Source organism: Trichomycterus rosablanca, chromosome 13 (genome assembly GCF_030014385.1).
Source record: "Trichomycterus rosablanca isolate fTriRos1 chromosome 13, fTriRos1.hap1, whole genome shotgun sequence".
NCBI lineage: Eukaryota > Metazoa > Chordata > Actinopteri > Siluriformes > Trichomycteridae > Trichomycterus > Trichomycterus rosablanca.
Window position 1 is genome coordinate 22,884,250 of NC_086000.1, and position 16,494 is coordinate 22,900,743.

Sequence of the window (16,494 nt, forward strand, 5' to 3'; positions counted from 1 at the left end):
TTTTACGAACCACTATCCTAGTTAAACCCTGATTATTACTGTACCTCTACTACAACACACAAAAATCCTAAAATCCTAAATATTGACATGATCCGTAAGGAGCTTAACCGGTTGTGTTTATGTATCTTTGGTGTAAGCTTAGTCTCAAGCTCTGTGCCATCTCTGTTCCTTATGGCTACCCTTGTGCCTTTAACTACATGTGATGTGATTTTCCTCATAGCATTTGTTCTTAAAAAGTTCAGCAAAGACAAAAAGAAGATAAAAGAAGTGCTTTGATCCAGAAATAAAATAAAAGAAAGCGTTCCACTGCATTACAAAGCATTGCATTGCTTTCCCAGGGTGCTGCCTGCAGCCTCTTAAGTTACAATTTAAAAATGAAAAACCAAGTCTTGTCTCAATCCAAAAACATACATACATATGAAAGAACCTGGGTACAACAGTACATTACAAATATAAAATCAATGACACTGTTGAAGACCTGGTCATTTGTCACAAAATCCTGACAAATTAGGTTTGTCAAACAATAAATACAAGGTCCATTAAAAAGAAAAGCAATGGTATTATTTAAGTAGTTTAATTTAGATCATTAAAAATGAATGATTGCCTTGGAATATGTGCTTACAAAATTTGGATTATTAAATGTAGCATATCTGTATGTTATAAAGCCTTGTTTTGTTTAGTTTTTTTTTCTTCTTTTTTTTTTGGTTTATTTAAATATCTAACAAAAAATCTGGAATATCTTAAATAAATTTGGCTATTTGTAATATCAATATAAAATTTTCTGAGATACACACAGTATCACATATCTGAGATGCAATATCACCAATCATTTCAAAGCTTTGGTAAAAAACAATAATAAAGTTAAAAAACTTTTGCATAGTGTTCATCTAATGCATAGTTAAAAGGGCTCAGTGACTTTTAGTCAGAACTTTGTCTTTTTTTGTGTTTTTTGTCATATTTCAGGAGATGAAAAAAATATATGTTATAAAACAAATGTCCTTTGTGGCTTCCCCAGATTCTGTAGACAAAAGAAAAAACAAACAAAAGTGATAGGCATTATACTCGCCCCTTGATTGTCAGGTTTGAATGCATGAATGCTTGTATGTTTGGAGAGTAGCTATAGGGGGACGCTGAAGAGAGGGTCTACGTTTGTAACTGTTGAGCTATAAAGACGGTTCAAGTCATTGATGTTCCCTTTAACAGTCCAGTTTAAATAGACTGTTTACATGTATTAGAAACGCACATTTTAATCATATACGGGAAAAGTAGTGTTAACTGGTATATTGAACCCAGCTTTGCATGAAAATGGAAAGGGTGAGGCAGCTGCATACTATTGGTCTTGTTTCTAGTCACTCAATAACATTAAATAAAAGTAAAACATAATAAATTAACTTGATAAAACATTGTATAACAAAGTCAGAAGAAAAAAGGAGAATGGAATATGTGGAAATAAATGGTTCACTCAGTTCAGGAACTGGGGTTTGGTACTTTTTTACCTGTAAGTGCCCATCCCTTTTCTAAACCAAACCCCCCTCCATATGTACAAAACTTACTAAAGATGAAAGCAACAAAACAACAATACATTTGATCAGAGTCTGACAACTTTCCTTCATCGTTTACATATTGGATATTTGGTTGTCTTACAATAAGCAATAAAATATTAAATTACTAATGAGTAAACATACAATTAAGTTAATAATTATACCCAAAAATATTATTCAAATATTAAAATTTGCCCCTCTAACCACTTTGCATAATTTAAGGTTTATATGGCTTATAATGCTTTTTAAGCAGTACCATACGTGCTACAGTTTTATACATAAATTAATAAAATCCGAGGACATATACACAGTTAGGTACCATCCAAAATAGCTGAGCTTTCACGCATAAATAAAAAATGATGTTCAGTGTTTAAAAAAAGTTAAATTACACTGAGTATGAAAAAAGTCTTAGTCCTAGCCTTGGAGACATGGACCAGATGTAACAGTTCTTCGATATGCCAGTTTAATTCAGTGACTGATCACTTGCATAATGCCTGGACTCATTCCCTGTGGGAATGCTCCATAAATAAAAAATCACAATAGAATTACACTACACTATATCATTGTCTCACATTTGTGCTTCAGAAACCAATTCCAGAAAGACAATTCTGACTGAGCTTTGCACTGTGATGCTTATTTGAGCTGAGCCGATTTAGAAGCTCAGCTAACCCTCTTGATGTATTCGACTCTTTTAATATGGTCGCCACACTGACTCGTCCATCCTCCCGCTGGAGTTAAGTGCAGTTGGTGAGCTGCTGTGGCTGCCGTCAGCTTCAGTTACCTCAGTCTGAGTGGGCAGGTTGGGGTTGATCCCCGTGGAGGCGCTGGTGCACGGCGGCAGCATCCTTGTGGGCGAACGCTCCCCTCCCGGCACCATGGAGAACTGGTACGATCCAGATGAAGTGCCATAGTACAGGTACGGCGTGCTACTGGTTTGGAAAGGCCCGCTCTGGTTCTGGGTGGAGCCCGGGTATGGAGGGGGTAGGTAGGTGTGATAGGGAGTGGTGCTGGACATGCCTAGGGACATGCCAGAGGTCACGGGGGTTGGCGTGTATGTGAAGGTAGTTGGGTAGTGCATCCTGGGATTGGAGAAACGGGCCTCAGTCAGTGAGGACAGGCTGGAAAACTGGCGCTCGAACTGACGCGGGTCGGCAGCAAAAGGACTCAGGTCTGACGCACCTGTAAGAGAGAGAGGAGAGAGATGTGAGCTTTAATTTGGAATTAAGAGGCCATGCCCAAAATTTTCCATTAAATAACCAACAGTAGATTTATGCAAGAACTCAAATATGGTAAACAGTGCAGAAATGAAAATACCAACTCTGCTATGACATTTATGTCCTTATAACTGCTGTGTTTTTAGCTTTTGACTCACTTATTCCACCTTAGAAACTTTAGATGGAAAGATATTAAAGCATTAATGCTTAAACAAAAGGGGGCGCTGGCTGTGATATAGATTATTGATATTAAAACTGAGGTGTTTATATGTACACTCTACTCAACAACCTGATGAAAATCTCTGTTTACATGCACACAACAAGCAACCCGATCCAAAACAATGCACCTGTTTAGAGTACCACTTAGTGTACATGTTACCATGGCAACAAGCATCCCGTGAGTCCAGTCAGGGTAAAAAAAAAGCAGCAGTATGTTACCCAAGTTTTTCTTTTAATCTCCCGACTTTTTAGCGCATCCAATTGCCCGATTGCGTCATGCCTCCTCTCCACTAATGCCGACTCTTGCTCTGATTTGAGAAGAACGAAGCTAACCCATGCCCCCTCCGACATGTGGGCAGCAGCCGTATGCATTTTGTCACCCACACTAGGCGAGTGTATATATGCGAATCAGCCTTGTGTACAGAGAGACACACCCTGATTCACACTCTTTCCCCACCTCTGTGCAGGCGCCATCAATCAGCCAGCAGAGGTCGTAGTGCATCAGTTACGAGGAGTCCCTATCCGGCTTAATACCCCACCCCTATATGAACAACAGGCCAATCGCTGTTCATGTGGCTGCTCAGCCCAGCCGGATGGCAGAGCTGAGATTCGATACGATGTATTAGAAATCCCAGCTCTGGTGCGCTAGTGTATGTTTTTACCGCTGCGCCACCTGAGCGGCCTGTTTTAATTGCTTTTAACATGAATTTAAACTTCGTCTCTTAAGCAGACCAGTTTTTCCCTCCCTCCTTGTTGAATTTTGTAAACTTCCACTATGACACAAGTGCCTATGCACAGGACATACTTAATATCTCATACCATATGCAATTGATTATTTACAGGATTACCCATGGAGTGCCAATTAAGGAGGGGGGGCTTTATATTTTACTACTAATGACCCTGTCGAACTGTTGTTTTAACTCCTTTCGGGCTTGGCGGTCAAAGTATTAATTAGAAGGGTCAGACTGCCCCAATCCCTCCACCCTCCTTATAATTTAAACCATGATTACCCACCTTGCTCAGTAGAACAGAAATTGTATTTAAAAAGGCCTCAGTCAAACTAGAGGTGTAAACATGGACGCATTGTATTCCAATTGAGCTATTAGTCGGATTATTAACAGATTATCAGGCTGCATGTAAACGTGACTACTGTGGCTGATTACTTTTAATCCACACTTGATCAGTTTTTCTAAGCAATCGCTCACTAAGAAAAGAAACAGGCTTATCTTTCAGTGATGCGAGCTACATTTCCTAACTCCAAATGTCAAAGCAAACAAGATAATTAAGCCTATTAATGCCTAATGTCAGGATTTGAATCAGTCTTTTGACTGCTAGCCAGCACAGAGGAAAGTTAAAAAAAAAAAAACTCAGCGTTCTCATTTATTACAGCCCTCAAGCTCCTGCTGTTAAGGCTGTCTACCTAAAACAACAAAAATTACTCTTATCAACACCCGTAGTTTCTCCAGCACTGCAAACAGGAGAGATCTGCTGTGCCATCTATTGTTATCGTGTGAGCTTGATTTATGTTTTCTTGTGTGCAAACACTTCCATTGCTGACAGTATCAAAGAGGAATAAGTGCAGGATAAAGCGGTGGCACATATGGAAGCAGTTTGAGTTAAAAAAAAACACAGTTTCCATGAGATGCATAATGAGCGTGCTCAGATGTGGTTGCACATCTACGATTAGCCAGACAGAAGGGGCAGATCTGCTCGCTTAGACCCTGCTTGGCTTTTCTAAAAATTATAAACCATTAATAGGCTGTGGTCAATCTAAAAATTGATCAATCTAAAAAGTCACGTCCCTTTTATAACCCATGGACCCTCACTGCCTTCCTGCTGCTGCCATTGTTTATGCTGAACCTTACATAAATGTAACAAGGGAAACTAGAACTAAAATATTCCATGTTTTTTATATATGCAGTTAAGTTTGGAAATGTTCAACCCCTTAATTATGCAGCGAATGAACAAATGAGCAATGTAGTATTTTAGGGTATTTATGTTATAAAGGCAAAATGATGTTCCACCTGAGGTGCTGAGGATCGAATAATAGTGCACTTTAATATCTGTCAGGAAAACTTTGGCTGACTTAGAAGTGTGTTTGGGATCATTGTCTTGCTGGAAAGTCCAGCTATCACTGAGATTTAATTTCACCTCAGAGGGCAAAACATTCCAAATGACTTGGTATCTCTGTGAATCCATGAAGCCAATCACATGATCACGATTTCTAGTTCCTGTAGAAGAAAAGCCTCCCTACATCATCATTGACCCACCTCTATGCTCGAGTGTGGAGACAGTATTCTTCTGGTCGAAAGCCTTGTCTTTCTTGTGCCAGACAAACGGCTGATCCATATGGACAAACAGTTCCAGTTTTGATTAGTCACCGCATAGAACAGTGTCTTAGAACCCTGTGCCTATCCAAATTCCTTCTGGCGTAGTCTAGTCAACTCTTCTTGGTCAAGAAGAGTTGTGCGTTATGAAGTTTGGCCATAAAGTCTTTGATTGTTAAGTGATCTTCCTATGATTGCCATTGGCACATTTATCTCAGCCTACATCAGGTTGTCATGTAATGTGAATTACAAATATATTATCTGGCCCTTTAAGAATGTTAAGTGTACTATGCTAGGGCATAGGGAGTTAGTGTGTAGGGAAGATATTAGAAAATGATAGTGTCCGGCTGTGCTATGTTGTTCTGTGTTTGCACTGAGCGTGTGTGACATTAAAGTAGTGTTCTCGTTAAACCCCACTCGAATGTATGGACATTGAATTATTTTGAATTATTTTACACAGGTCATAATTTTTGGCTTTCTTTTACAGCCAGGCATGTTCACTGCCATGCCAAAAGTTTCGAATACCAAACTTAAGTTTTTTTAGTTTGTCTGTAATAGGTTTGTCTTTAATACTGGCCTCCACCACAACATTCTATTAATCTTTTGTTTCCAATTGGTTCCACTACTTTTCTATATAACCCAGATCTCAAGTTACAATCTGGTACGGTTCAGTTCCACTCTGTTCTTTCTGTCAGTACATTACAGTGTGTGTATTGCTGCCCTGCTTTGCTATATTCCTGGGAGTGATGGATCGACTCACTTTAGAGAACACGTGTGGCCAATTATACTCACATCGAGTGCTCACGTTATCAGCTTACTGCCATTTCAGATCTAACAGGAAATACTAGTCAGAAGGCAATGCGACTGTGAGGGGAAACCATGGAGCAAAACATCTCAGAAACCTTTTCTACCTTCTAAAAGAATTCTACTACATATAAAAAACATAGTATAATTTTACATACACTGGGGTCCAGAAGTCTTAGAAAACTGGTAAAGATCCTTCCATTTTTATTCACTACAATGTTTTTCATTACAAATTATATAATTAGCATAAAGTTGATTCTTTTAATTCAGAATTTCTTAGTGTTTAACACTACTGAACAGTAACTGAGCACATTTCTGAAACTGATGACAATTCCTTTGTACGCAAGGTCAGATTTTCCTGAGTATTTTACTTTTTTATTGAAGCACATGCTCAGACAATGAGTCTGTGAATTTGATTTACTAATCAGAAGCTTGTAAGTTAATAAAATTGCAGCCCCTGTCCAGTTTTTTATTTTATTTTGACATACCAAATCTAAATTCATGTAAATTCTTTAAAGATTAACATTTTCACTTGATTGATTTTGCTGATTATTTCATTTACCAGAAAAGTTGGGATGTTGTGTAAAACGCAGTAAAATAAAGAATCTGATTTGTTACTTCTATTAATCTTTAATTAAGAAAATATTTTTGTTTAAATATAAACACATTTAGACAACAAACTAAAAAAATATACACCTCCATGTCAATGGTACCTTTACAAACATGCATGCACATTTGAATTTCTTGGCGGTCTGTATTGTTTGCAAATTGCTTCATGTTAGGGGCAAACAAAATAGTCACTCATAAACAGTTAAAATATAACTGTAAGAGTTACAGTAATGGTTTTAGCCTATGACCTTTTGCTATTCATTCAATAATTTCTAGGTGTTAAAATACTTGCCTATGTAATGGTAAAGTTAGTGCTTTGTCTGTGTTAAATTGCATTTGCACATCAGGCAGATGCTTTTATTTAAAAAATAAATAAATAAAATTAGATAGTATACACGCAAACAAACTAACTCAACCTTCAGATCAACTCGCCCTGTGTGAGCAACAGGACCTGAACCTTAACTGCTAAACCAGCACTGCCCACAACCCAATTAAATGTTACACTTAATACAAAGTTTGATGATCATTGCTTAGTAGGCAAAGTTTTTCTGGACTGGTATTCTACAGCATGAACAGATCATGGTAACTGTCATTCATTATCCAAGCCAACGGATTTAAAAAGGTTGGGTAAAGACTTCAAATAAAATCAAGTCAGCTGTGAAAAAGAATAGAAAGGCTGCTGGGACAGTATTGCAGCTGCAATAGAAGCTCCCTAATGAAGAGGTATCTACCACATAAAAGAATAAAGGGCATTAGGACCAAGAGGTGCTTGTGTCTCTGTGAGAAAAGAACAAAGGCTGACATTACTAAGATGGGGGGGTGGGTGAAATTTAAACTAATCAAACCCAACAAGGCAGCTGGCCTGGGTTCAAAAAGCAAGCAATGAACAAACGGGCAGAATCATTTAAACTTTCACGTTTGCCCCGCGCTCAAAGCACACAGTTAGGGCGGGGAGCCCGAGGGTAGAGAAGTTCAAAAACACGTCCCGGCAATGAGTCAAACAGGTGTATAGAAGAAGGAAGTCATGCATTCTGTTTGTTTCTAGCCGGCTGGATGAGATATTCTGTTGTTCGATTAATAAAGGGACGGACACGACTGGCATTTTCCACTCATAGTTTAGTCTCGACAGCCTCTACCCTTTGTGGCAGATGAGTAACTTCTTTTTAACTGTAGCTTTTCAAAGCTGTTTAAAAGCTGTTTTTCCCAAGTTCAAAGTGGAGGGTATGGGGAATGAAGAGAATCTTTCATTCTGTCTATTTAAAAGCGCCATTACTCAAAATATTTGCCCAGGGCAAGCTTAACGTGCGCAACACAGAGAAAAATCTGCTTTGATTTGACTTCTGTGAGGAACTAGAGAGCAGATCAACACCTCAGATGGGATTCTTTTCATTGGAAAGCAGACCAGCTCTTAGACTGGCAAACCTATACACAAGCATGCAAGCCAGAACCAGAGCCGAGCCAAAAGCACATGCCATAAGTGTGATGTGGGTGGTGCTGTTGTTGGGTGTGGGTGGTGTTGTTGGGTGTGTTTGGTACCTGAGTGGCGTCTGGGCACATCACTGATGGCAGGCAGGCCTGTGGCTCGGGTGGAGGAGAGTGGAGTGGTAGAGTGGATGGAGGGAGAAGTCATCTGGCTCAGGTAGGGTGTGTAAGGCTGCTCATAAGACCATGGCGGGGATGACTGGGCATGCCGTGGATCTGCACAGACAAAAACGATATCCAACATTGGTCATTTAGCAAATTAACTTCACCTAAGCTTATTTAAGTAAATAATATATACAGTGTATCACAAAAGTGAGTACACCCCTAACATTTCTGCAAATATTTCATTATATCTTTTCATGGGACAACACTATAGACATGAAACTTGGATATAACTTAGAGTAGTCAGTGTACAGCTTGTATAGCAGTGTAGATTTACTGTCTTCTGAAAATAACTCAACACACAGCCATTAATGTCTAAATAGCTGGCAACATAGGTGAGTACACCCCACAGTGAACATGTCCAAATTGTGCCCAAATGTGTCGTTGTCCCTCCCTGGTGTCATGTGTCAAGGTCCCAGGTGTAAATGGGGAGCAGGGCTGTTAAATTTGGTGTTTTGGGTACAATTCTCTCATACTGGCCACTGGATATTCAACATGGCACCTCATGGCAAAGAACTCTCTGAGGATGTGAGAAATAGAATTGTTGCTCTCCACAAAGATGGCCTGGGCTATAAGAAGATTGCTAACACCCTGAAACTGAGCTACAGCATGGTGGCCAAGGTCATACAGCGGTTTTCCAGGACAGGTTCCACTCGGAACAGGCTTCGCCAGGGTCGACCAAAGAAGTTGAGTCCACGTGTTCGGCGCCATATCCAGATTTTGGCTTTAAAAAATAGACACATGAGTGCTGCCAGCATTGCTGCAGAGGTTGAAGACGTGGGAGGTCAGCCTGTCAGTGCTCAGACCATACGCCGCACACTGCATCAACTCGGTCTGCATGGTCGTCATCCCAGAAGGAAGCTGACGCACAAGAAAGCCCGCAAACAGTTTGCTGAAGACAAGCAGTCCAAGAACATGGATTACTGGAATGCCCTGTGGTCTGACGAGACCAAGATAAACTTGTTTGGCTCAGATGGTGTCCAGCATGTGTGGCGGCGCCCTGGTGAGAAGTACCAAGACAACTGTATCTTGCCTACAGTCAAGCATGGTGGTGGTAGCATCATGGTCTTGGGCTGCATGAGTGTTGCCGGCACTGGGGAGCTGCAGTTCATTGAGGGAAACATGAATTCCAACATGTACTGTGACATTCTGAAACAGAGCATGATCCCCTCCCTTTTCCAACAGGATAACGACCCCAAACACAACCTCCAAGATGACAACTGCCTTGCTGAGGAAGCTGAAGGTAAAGGTGATGGACTAAACCCAATTGAGCACCTGTGGCGCATCCTCAAGTGGAAGGTGGAGGAGTTCAAGGTGTCTAACATCCACCAGCTCCGTGATGTCATCATGGAGGAGTGGAAGAGGATTCCAGTAGCAACCTGTGCAGCTCTGGTGAATTCCATGCCCAGGAGGGTTAAGGCAGTGCTGGATAATAATGGTGGTCACACAAAATATTGACACTTTGGGCACAATTTGGACATGTTCACTGTGGGGTGTACTCACTTATGTTGCCAGCCATTTAGACATTAATGGCTGTGTGTTGAGTTATTTTCAGAAGACAGTAAATCTACACTGCTATACAAGCTGTACACTGACTACTCTAAGTTATATCCAAGTTTCATGTCTATAATGTTGTCCCATGAAAAGATATAATAAAATATTTGCAGAAATGTGAGGGGTGTACTCACTTTTGTGATACACTGTATACTAAATGATGAGCCTAATAACAGATCAAAAGAGGAATACACCCCAGACTGGGCATCACGCATATTCATTCACACTCACACTATCTACGGATAATTTACATCCTTTTTACTTAATAATATTGCCAATATAATAAAGAGTGGAAGTTGTGTTCATCCCAATACAGCCTGCTAAAACAATAGTGATTGAACAATGATGGCTCTGGGACTAAAGCTTTAAACTAATAATTGAACAGTGGTAGGTTAAAATTTTGGGTTTTCCCAAACATATAAAAAATAGAAGTTATAGCATTTTAGAGTATTTTAAAGCAAACATAAAATAAAACTTAAAGTGTTGCCTCTATGTGCATGTTTTAATTTACCAATAGTCTTATTCTGATCAGGCGAACACAAAGCACAAGGTAGGAATACACCACGGACGTGCAGCATGTTAAATAAAGCACCAGGCCTTCAGATAATTCCATATACATGAGGTGATGTGGTGCTGAAAGAAAGGTTGTGTGAGAACCGTGACCTTTCTCATACCTGTGATCTGGGTCTGTCCCTGCGGGCTGAACGAGTTGGCTGCAGTGTTGATAGATGGCCGGGGGCTTTGTGTGGGCACGGTGATTCTCATGGTACTGTGGCGCAGACGTTCAAGTTCACTCAGACGTTCTTGGAACAGTCCTGGCTTCGGAGGGTCCTCCAGCTTTTGTCTGTGTCCTGAAAAATTTAAAAGGTATTAAGTCATTTCATAAGAAGAGTGTTAACAATAACAGTAATCTGTATGAAACTAAAAGCAGTCTGTACAGACAGTCAAGTAACGTCTAGCTTAGATTTTAGTGAGGAAGGGTTGTTATAGCCTGTAACATTTATTATATATAATAAAGAGCTACTTTTATATTGATTTTTAAAAATTGTGTCCTGATTTAGTTTTCCCCATAACATACATTCATTTGCTCTTTTAATTAAATGCACAATTACTTCACAAAAACTTCAAAGGCTTTTGAAGACCAAGTGTAAAAGCTTTTGGCTTTTGTAATTCGAATATTTGCTCTAATTTAGATTTTTTTTTATTGTTGACGTTAAGTCAAGCTTTCTGTTTTCACCCTGTCATCCTAAATAAATAGAAGCAGCTTTTATTATTATTATTATTATTATTATTATATATTATTATTATTATTATATATGATTATCATTATTGTTATTATTATATATCATTATTATTATTACTATTATATATTATTATTATTATTACTGTTATATATTATTATTATTAGTAGTAGTAGTATTGTAATTATATATTATTAGTAGTAGTATTATTATAATTATATATTATTATTATTATTATTATTATAATTATATATTATTATTATTATTATTATTAGATATTATTATTAATAGTAGCAGTAGTAGTATTTTTGTATTATTATTATATATTATTATTATTATTATTATGATATATGATTAATATTATTATTATTAGATGTTATTATTATTGTTATATATGATTATTATTATTATTATTATTACTATTATATATTATTATTATTACTATTATATATTATTATTAGTAGGAGTAGTATTATAATTATATATTATTATTATTATTATTATTATAAATATATTATTATTATTATTATATATTATTATTATTAGTAGTAGTAGTAGTATTTTGTTATTATTATTATTATATTATTATATAATAATTATAATAAACAACTGACGTTTTTTTTTCTTTATCTAGTTGCATACAGCAACATACTTTTATCAAAAGGGTCATTACATCCCTAAATTTTTGTTATTTTTAATAGTTATTTTTAATACTGATGACAGAAGGCCACAGTTTACTCTTTAGTCTGATTTTTTTTCACCCTGTCACATTTCCCCCATCAAAGCTTAAATTCTTACACAGTGGATTATATATTTATATGTATTACAAAAACCCGAAAACTTCACATGAAATCTATTTTTTATCTACTCTTACTTTTTTACTTTCCTTCCTTTGTTAGAATGTTACACATGGAATAAAAACAATTAGGGAGTGGAGTGTAGAAAAAAAATCATGTTTATGATCCAGACATAAAATCAGACAGATGATGATTGAAAACTCTACAAGGCTTTATGCTTTCCAAACGCCATTAGAGCGTGGAAGAAATCAGCATGGCTGTAAAAAAAAAAAAAAAAGGGAAAATGATTTAACGACTACATTCTTGTGGCTTAGCAGGACAGCAGTTATTCACCACAACACTCACAGATAAATTGTTGATCAAAAATATTAGTACCTGTATGTATCTTTGGAAAATCTTTAAAACCAGAATCATCGCCTTTATAAGCAAAGTCGCATCATGACCGCTTTCTCTTGGTCCAGACTGGACACACCTTCTTGCTAAAGTACCTGAGTGTATCAATGCCGACCCTTTGATAAAAAAGCAGACAAAGGCTCACTGCAGCCCAACCTTTGTGTCAATACAGGAGAAGAATACAACTTAAAGAGCGACTTCTAAAGACTTTTCTCTTTCTGTTTAGTCCGAATGTGCCTGTCTGTCTAGCCCTGCTCGGCCGCGCTGAATGACTCTAAAGTAAATATCAAACAGAAGAAAAAAGAAACTTCTGCCAAAGCTTGGCGGTGATCCAGCTGGCAAAGTCACTGTTGGCTACCTACAACCCTGCAAAACCTGATTGTCTTCGGGAGCTAAGCTGAGCAAACAGCACTTTGTTAGAAGGAGTCCTCGCTCAGAGGTTAATGCCTGCTGCATGTAAGGATGCCGGGCACTAGTAATCCCAGGGAGTATTCGCCCTAAAAGTGTGTGTAAGCATTGCACAGAAGGAAACATTAGAAATATGCCAGTGCTGTTGCTCCTGGAATGGGGAAACCAGTTTAATTTCATTTAACTGGGCTGAGTTGGTGAATGAATACATCCCTGTGTCTGTCCGTCACAAATTACACAAGGGCTTACATGCAATGTGAAATAGTATATGCCAATGTACTTGCATATTGAATTTTATTAGAGGCATAAAATCACTGAGGGTGTCGTGCTTCTTTTTCCATAAATATCAGAGCTAGATGCATCAGACAAACCTGCTAGTGTGTTACTGAATAGGACAGTTATTCCTCACCAGCATCAGCCAGTGACTAATATAACCGTACAGCAATCCCAAATGTGCCATGTAAACCCAGTGCTCCTCTTCTAAATATATTCAGATTATTTTCAAACATCTACTTAATACAGCGAGCATTTTATTAAAGGCTTGTGATGTTTATGCATCACCAGTGTATATAATTGCAGTGTGTGGGGTTGTTTTCCCCAGGGGGTTTTATTGGGTAACATATTTTCCTTACATCTTCCCCAAAAATAATAGTAGGTAGTGGTGTGTGTGTGTGTGTGTGTGCGCGATGCCTTGCAGCGGACTGGCAACCTCTCCAATGTTTTTTTGCCTTGCCTGTTTCTTTCTTGAAGGATAGGATTCAAACCGTCCACACCCCATTTATTATAAACTTTAATTCCATTTTCATTAACTGCTTTATCCTCTTTTTTTTGTGGCAGGCCTGGTTTTACTGGGAAACACCGGGCGCAAGGCAGGAACACCCTGGATGTGGTTGTACTAATCTATTTTAGGGCTTCGACCATTCCCCTCACTCAGACATAGCCAATCATGTCTGTGTAAATGCCTGACCAGCTGATAGAAGGTAATACACCACTGCTCCACCCGATCGTCTAATAAATATATCAATTAATGAATTAATTAAATTAATTAATGTTATTGCCTGAGATACATTTTGGCCCACCTGGGATTTCTAGAGTAAAAGTCATTAACTTTTAATACATAGAGAAAACAAGAACACAGTGTCATTATTGCGAAGAACCAGTGACACAAAAAAAACCTAAAGTGCCAGTAGTGTCCCCTTGTGGACAAACTCCCACCTGTTAAACCTAAATAAGTATGCAAGTGTGTTAGAATTTAGGTTCATGAGATACTTAACATCTATAAAAATACAAATTACAGCTCAAGAAAAAATGTCAAGTGACTGATCTCTAACAAAGGTACACTATATGGACAAAAGTACACCTCTTTTAAGTTTTGAATTCATGTGCCACAATTACTAACGTGTAATAAATTATATGAAGGAAATTATATGCTTCCAACTTTGCATCAACAGTTTAGGGAAGGTCCTTTCCTGTTCCAGCATGACTGTGCCCCAATGCACAAAGCAAGCTCTATAAAGACATGAAGAAAAGAGTATAAGAAACTCCAGCGGCCTGCACAGAACCCTGACCTGAACAGCTTTGCAATGAACTGGAACATCAATTGAGGCTTTCTTGACCAACATCTCTGCCCAGACATACAAATGTTATTTTGTCTGAATGCGCATAAATTCCCACAGATATACTTCAAAGTCTTGTGAGAAGCCTACTCAGAAGAGTGGCTGTTACAGCTTAAAATATCACACAGAAGATCACTCTTTTAATACCATTTGTTTTTAAAATGGGATGTCCAAGTAGCTCATGGTCAGGTGTCCAAATACTTTTGACCATATAGTGTAATTCTATGGTGTTTGCACTAGTACAGGAAGTCAATGCTTAAATGGATGGTTAGTTCATTTTAAGAAAGCCAACTGTTAATGGCTGAAAATAAATATATTTATATATAACTGACCCTCCCATTCAAGTTCAGTCACAAGTGAGTACACCAGTAATTATACACAACAGATCATATCGTAAATGATCTTGTGCAAGTCATAAGTGTCTTAAAATTAATAATAAGACTATTTCTCTCACCCTAAAAGAAAACACTAAAACGGGCCTGGTCAAAACCCACGTACTCTCCACAACTTGGCAGGAGAAATCTGTGAAAGCTGGCTTTTAAAGAAGAAAATGGCATGGACAGTAAATAATACGAGCACATAAACACAGTGTGGCTGTATTTCTGGCAAGGCTCTCGCGTGCATGTGAAATTGCCATCTGATAGCATTAGAACTTGTAAAAACACCCTTCACCCTTACCACTAACACCCTCATGACATCAAATATCACCCCAGCCATCAGGGTGCATCAATCATCCAATGGCGACACAGAATAAAACGGATGGAAGAAGAAAGGGAAACACACATCCGCTTTAATTTCATTTCTTTAATTGCTGTGCTTTAGGGAGGCCTGACTCGTCTGAGGACCGAAACAATGGATTATTTCATATGGCAGCACCGTGTGAGTAGCCTGCGAAATTAGCGAGTGGGAAAAAATAGCAGACGGGACAAGGCCAAACGCCTGTCTGCTCGCAGGATCAGAGAGGAGGGCAACGGGTGGGAGGGAGCAGGCGAAAGAGAGAGCGCGAGTGAGAGCGAGAGCAAGAAGAGAAAAGAGAGAACAAGGCAGCCAAGTGCTCCTGGAGCTCTGCCAGAAGCTTGTGTGGTCTGCCTGTTCCAGGATTCAGGAAGCAAAGCGCGCCAAGAAAAGGGCACAAATACTACCAGAGCTTTATAAATCACCAGGCTGGCTTGAGCAACCAGACGCGATGCAACTTCACAACATAAACAACCAAACTGTTAGCCAACGGCCAGAGCGTATTTCTATCAAAGGTTACGTGAGGCGGAAAGAAAATAATAAACAAGACAGATTACCTTGCTTAGCTTGCATATTTCCGCCGCTATAAAATTGGCATGGCGCTCTAAATGAAGATGAATGTACACGGAGTTGGATGCTTTTAGACAGATTGCTTCCAATAGTCCCTAAAATCTCTTTAAACATGTCAGTGCAGGGAAACCGTCACGGTAATATGAACGCGCCGTTCCGTTCTTGCATTGTCCCGGCTGAGTCTGCGACTTCACACCAGGGGGGTTTAATACAATATAGGAAAAAATACAAGCAGGTTTTACCCAACTGTATAAGCCGAGCCAAGCCAAGCTGTCGAACGGCTGTCGTTCATACAAGACCCAGAGTTTCCTCTCGGCCAACAGCAACAGTAACATCTTAAGTTCACTTTACAATTGGAAATGTGCTTAGGGAAAGTACAACAGGATTATTTCTCGTGCGAGCCAACCTGAAAAAAGTTTTATTTTCAATAGACCGTGCTGCCTTTTGTCTGAAAGGCCTAGTGTGAGCGTGTTTTGTTGTGGGAGACTACCTGTCGGGACACGCTCTGAACGTTCAAAGCCTCGGGGAGCTTCACAAATTCACCACTAATGCTCATTTCTGGCTCAGGTAATTAAGAGTGGCTCCACACAAACCACAATGTAAACAGTTCGACATTAGTAGCAATATGATTGTCAGCACTAATATTAACAGCACTATAGAGTTAGCATTTGTGAGACTATCCACTGATGATGAACTGGCTTTCTTTTACTGTCATTCTATATATATTGTTTATAGTTAAGAGCATTCAGCCTTCTGTGTTTGTAGACTTTTCCTAGTAAGGTTTACAGTAAAATCCCTCATCTTTTGTGAAAATGTTACTTC

General features: G+C 38.7%; 1 protein-coding gene across 4 annotated transcripts in view; it reads right to left on the reverse strand.

Moving 5' to 3' along the window:
- Window positions 1-2,160: 2,160 nt before the first annotated feature.
- Window positions 2,161-16,494, reverse strand: part of runx2a (RUNX family transcription factor 2a) — a 77,913-nt gene continuing 63,579 nt past the window's right edge. The window contains exons 5-7 of one of the 4 annotated variants that reach the window (XM_063006892.1): window positions 10,587-10,763; window positions 8,251-8,412; window positions 2,161-2,720 (exon numbers count right to left, since the gene is read on the reverse strand). In XM_063006892.1, the coding sequence (XP_062862962.1) occupies window positions 2,233-2,720; window positions 8,251-8,412; window positions 10,587-10,763 (827 nt within the window). In that variant the 3' untranslated portion in view covers window positions 2,161-2,232. Of the gene's footprint in view, window positions 2,745-8,247; window positions 8,413-10,586; window positions 10,764-16,494 lie in introns of all 4 variants that reach the window. The other 3 variants (XM_063006891.1, XM_063006894.1, XM_063006893.1) reach the window with 3 other exon arrangements.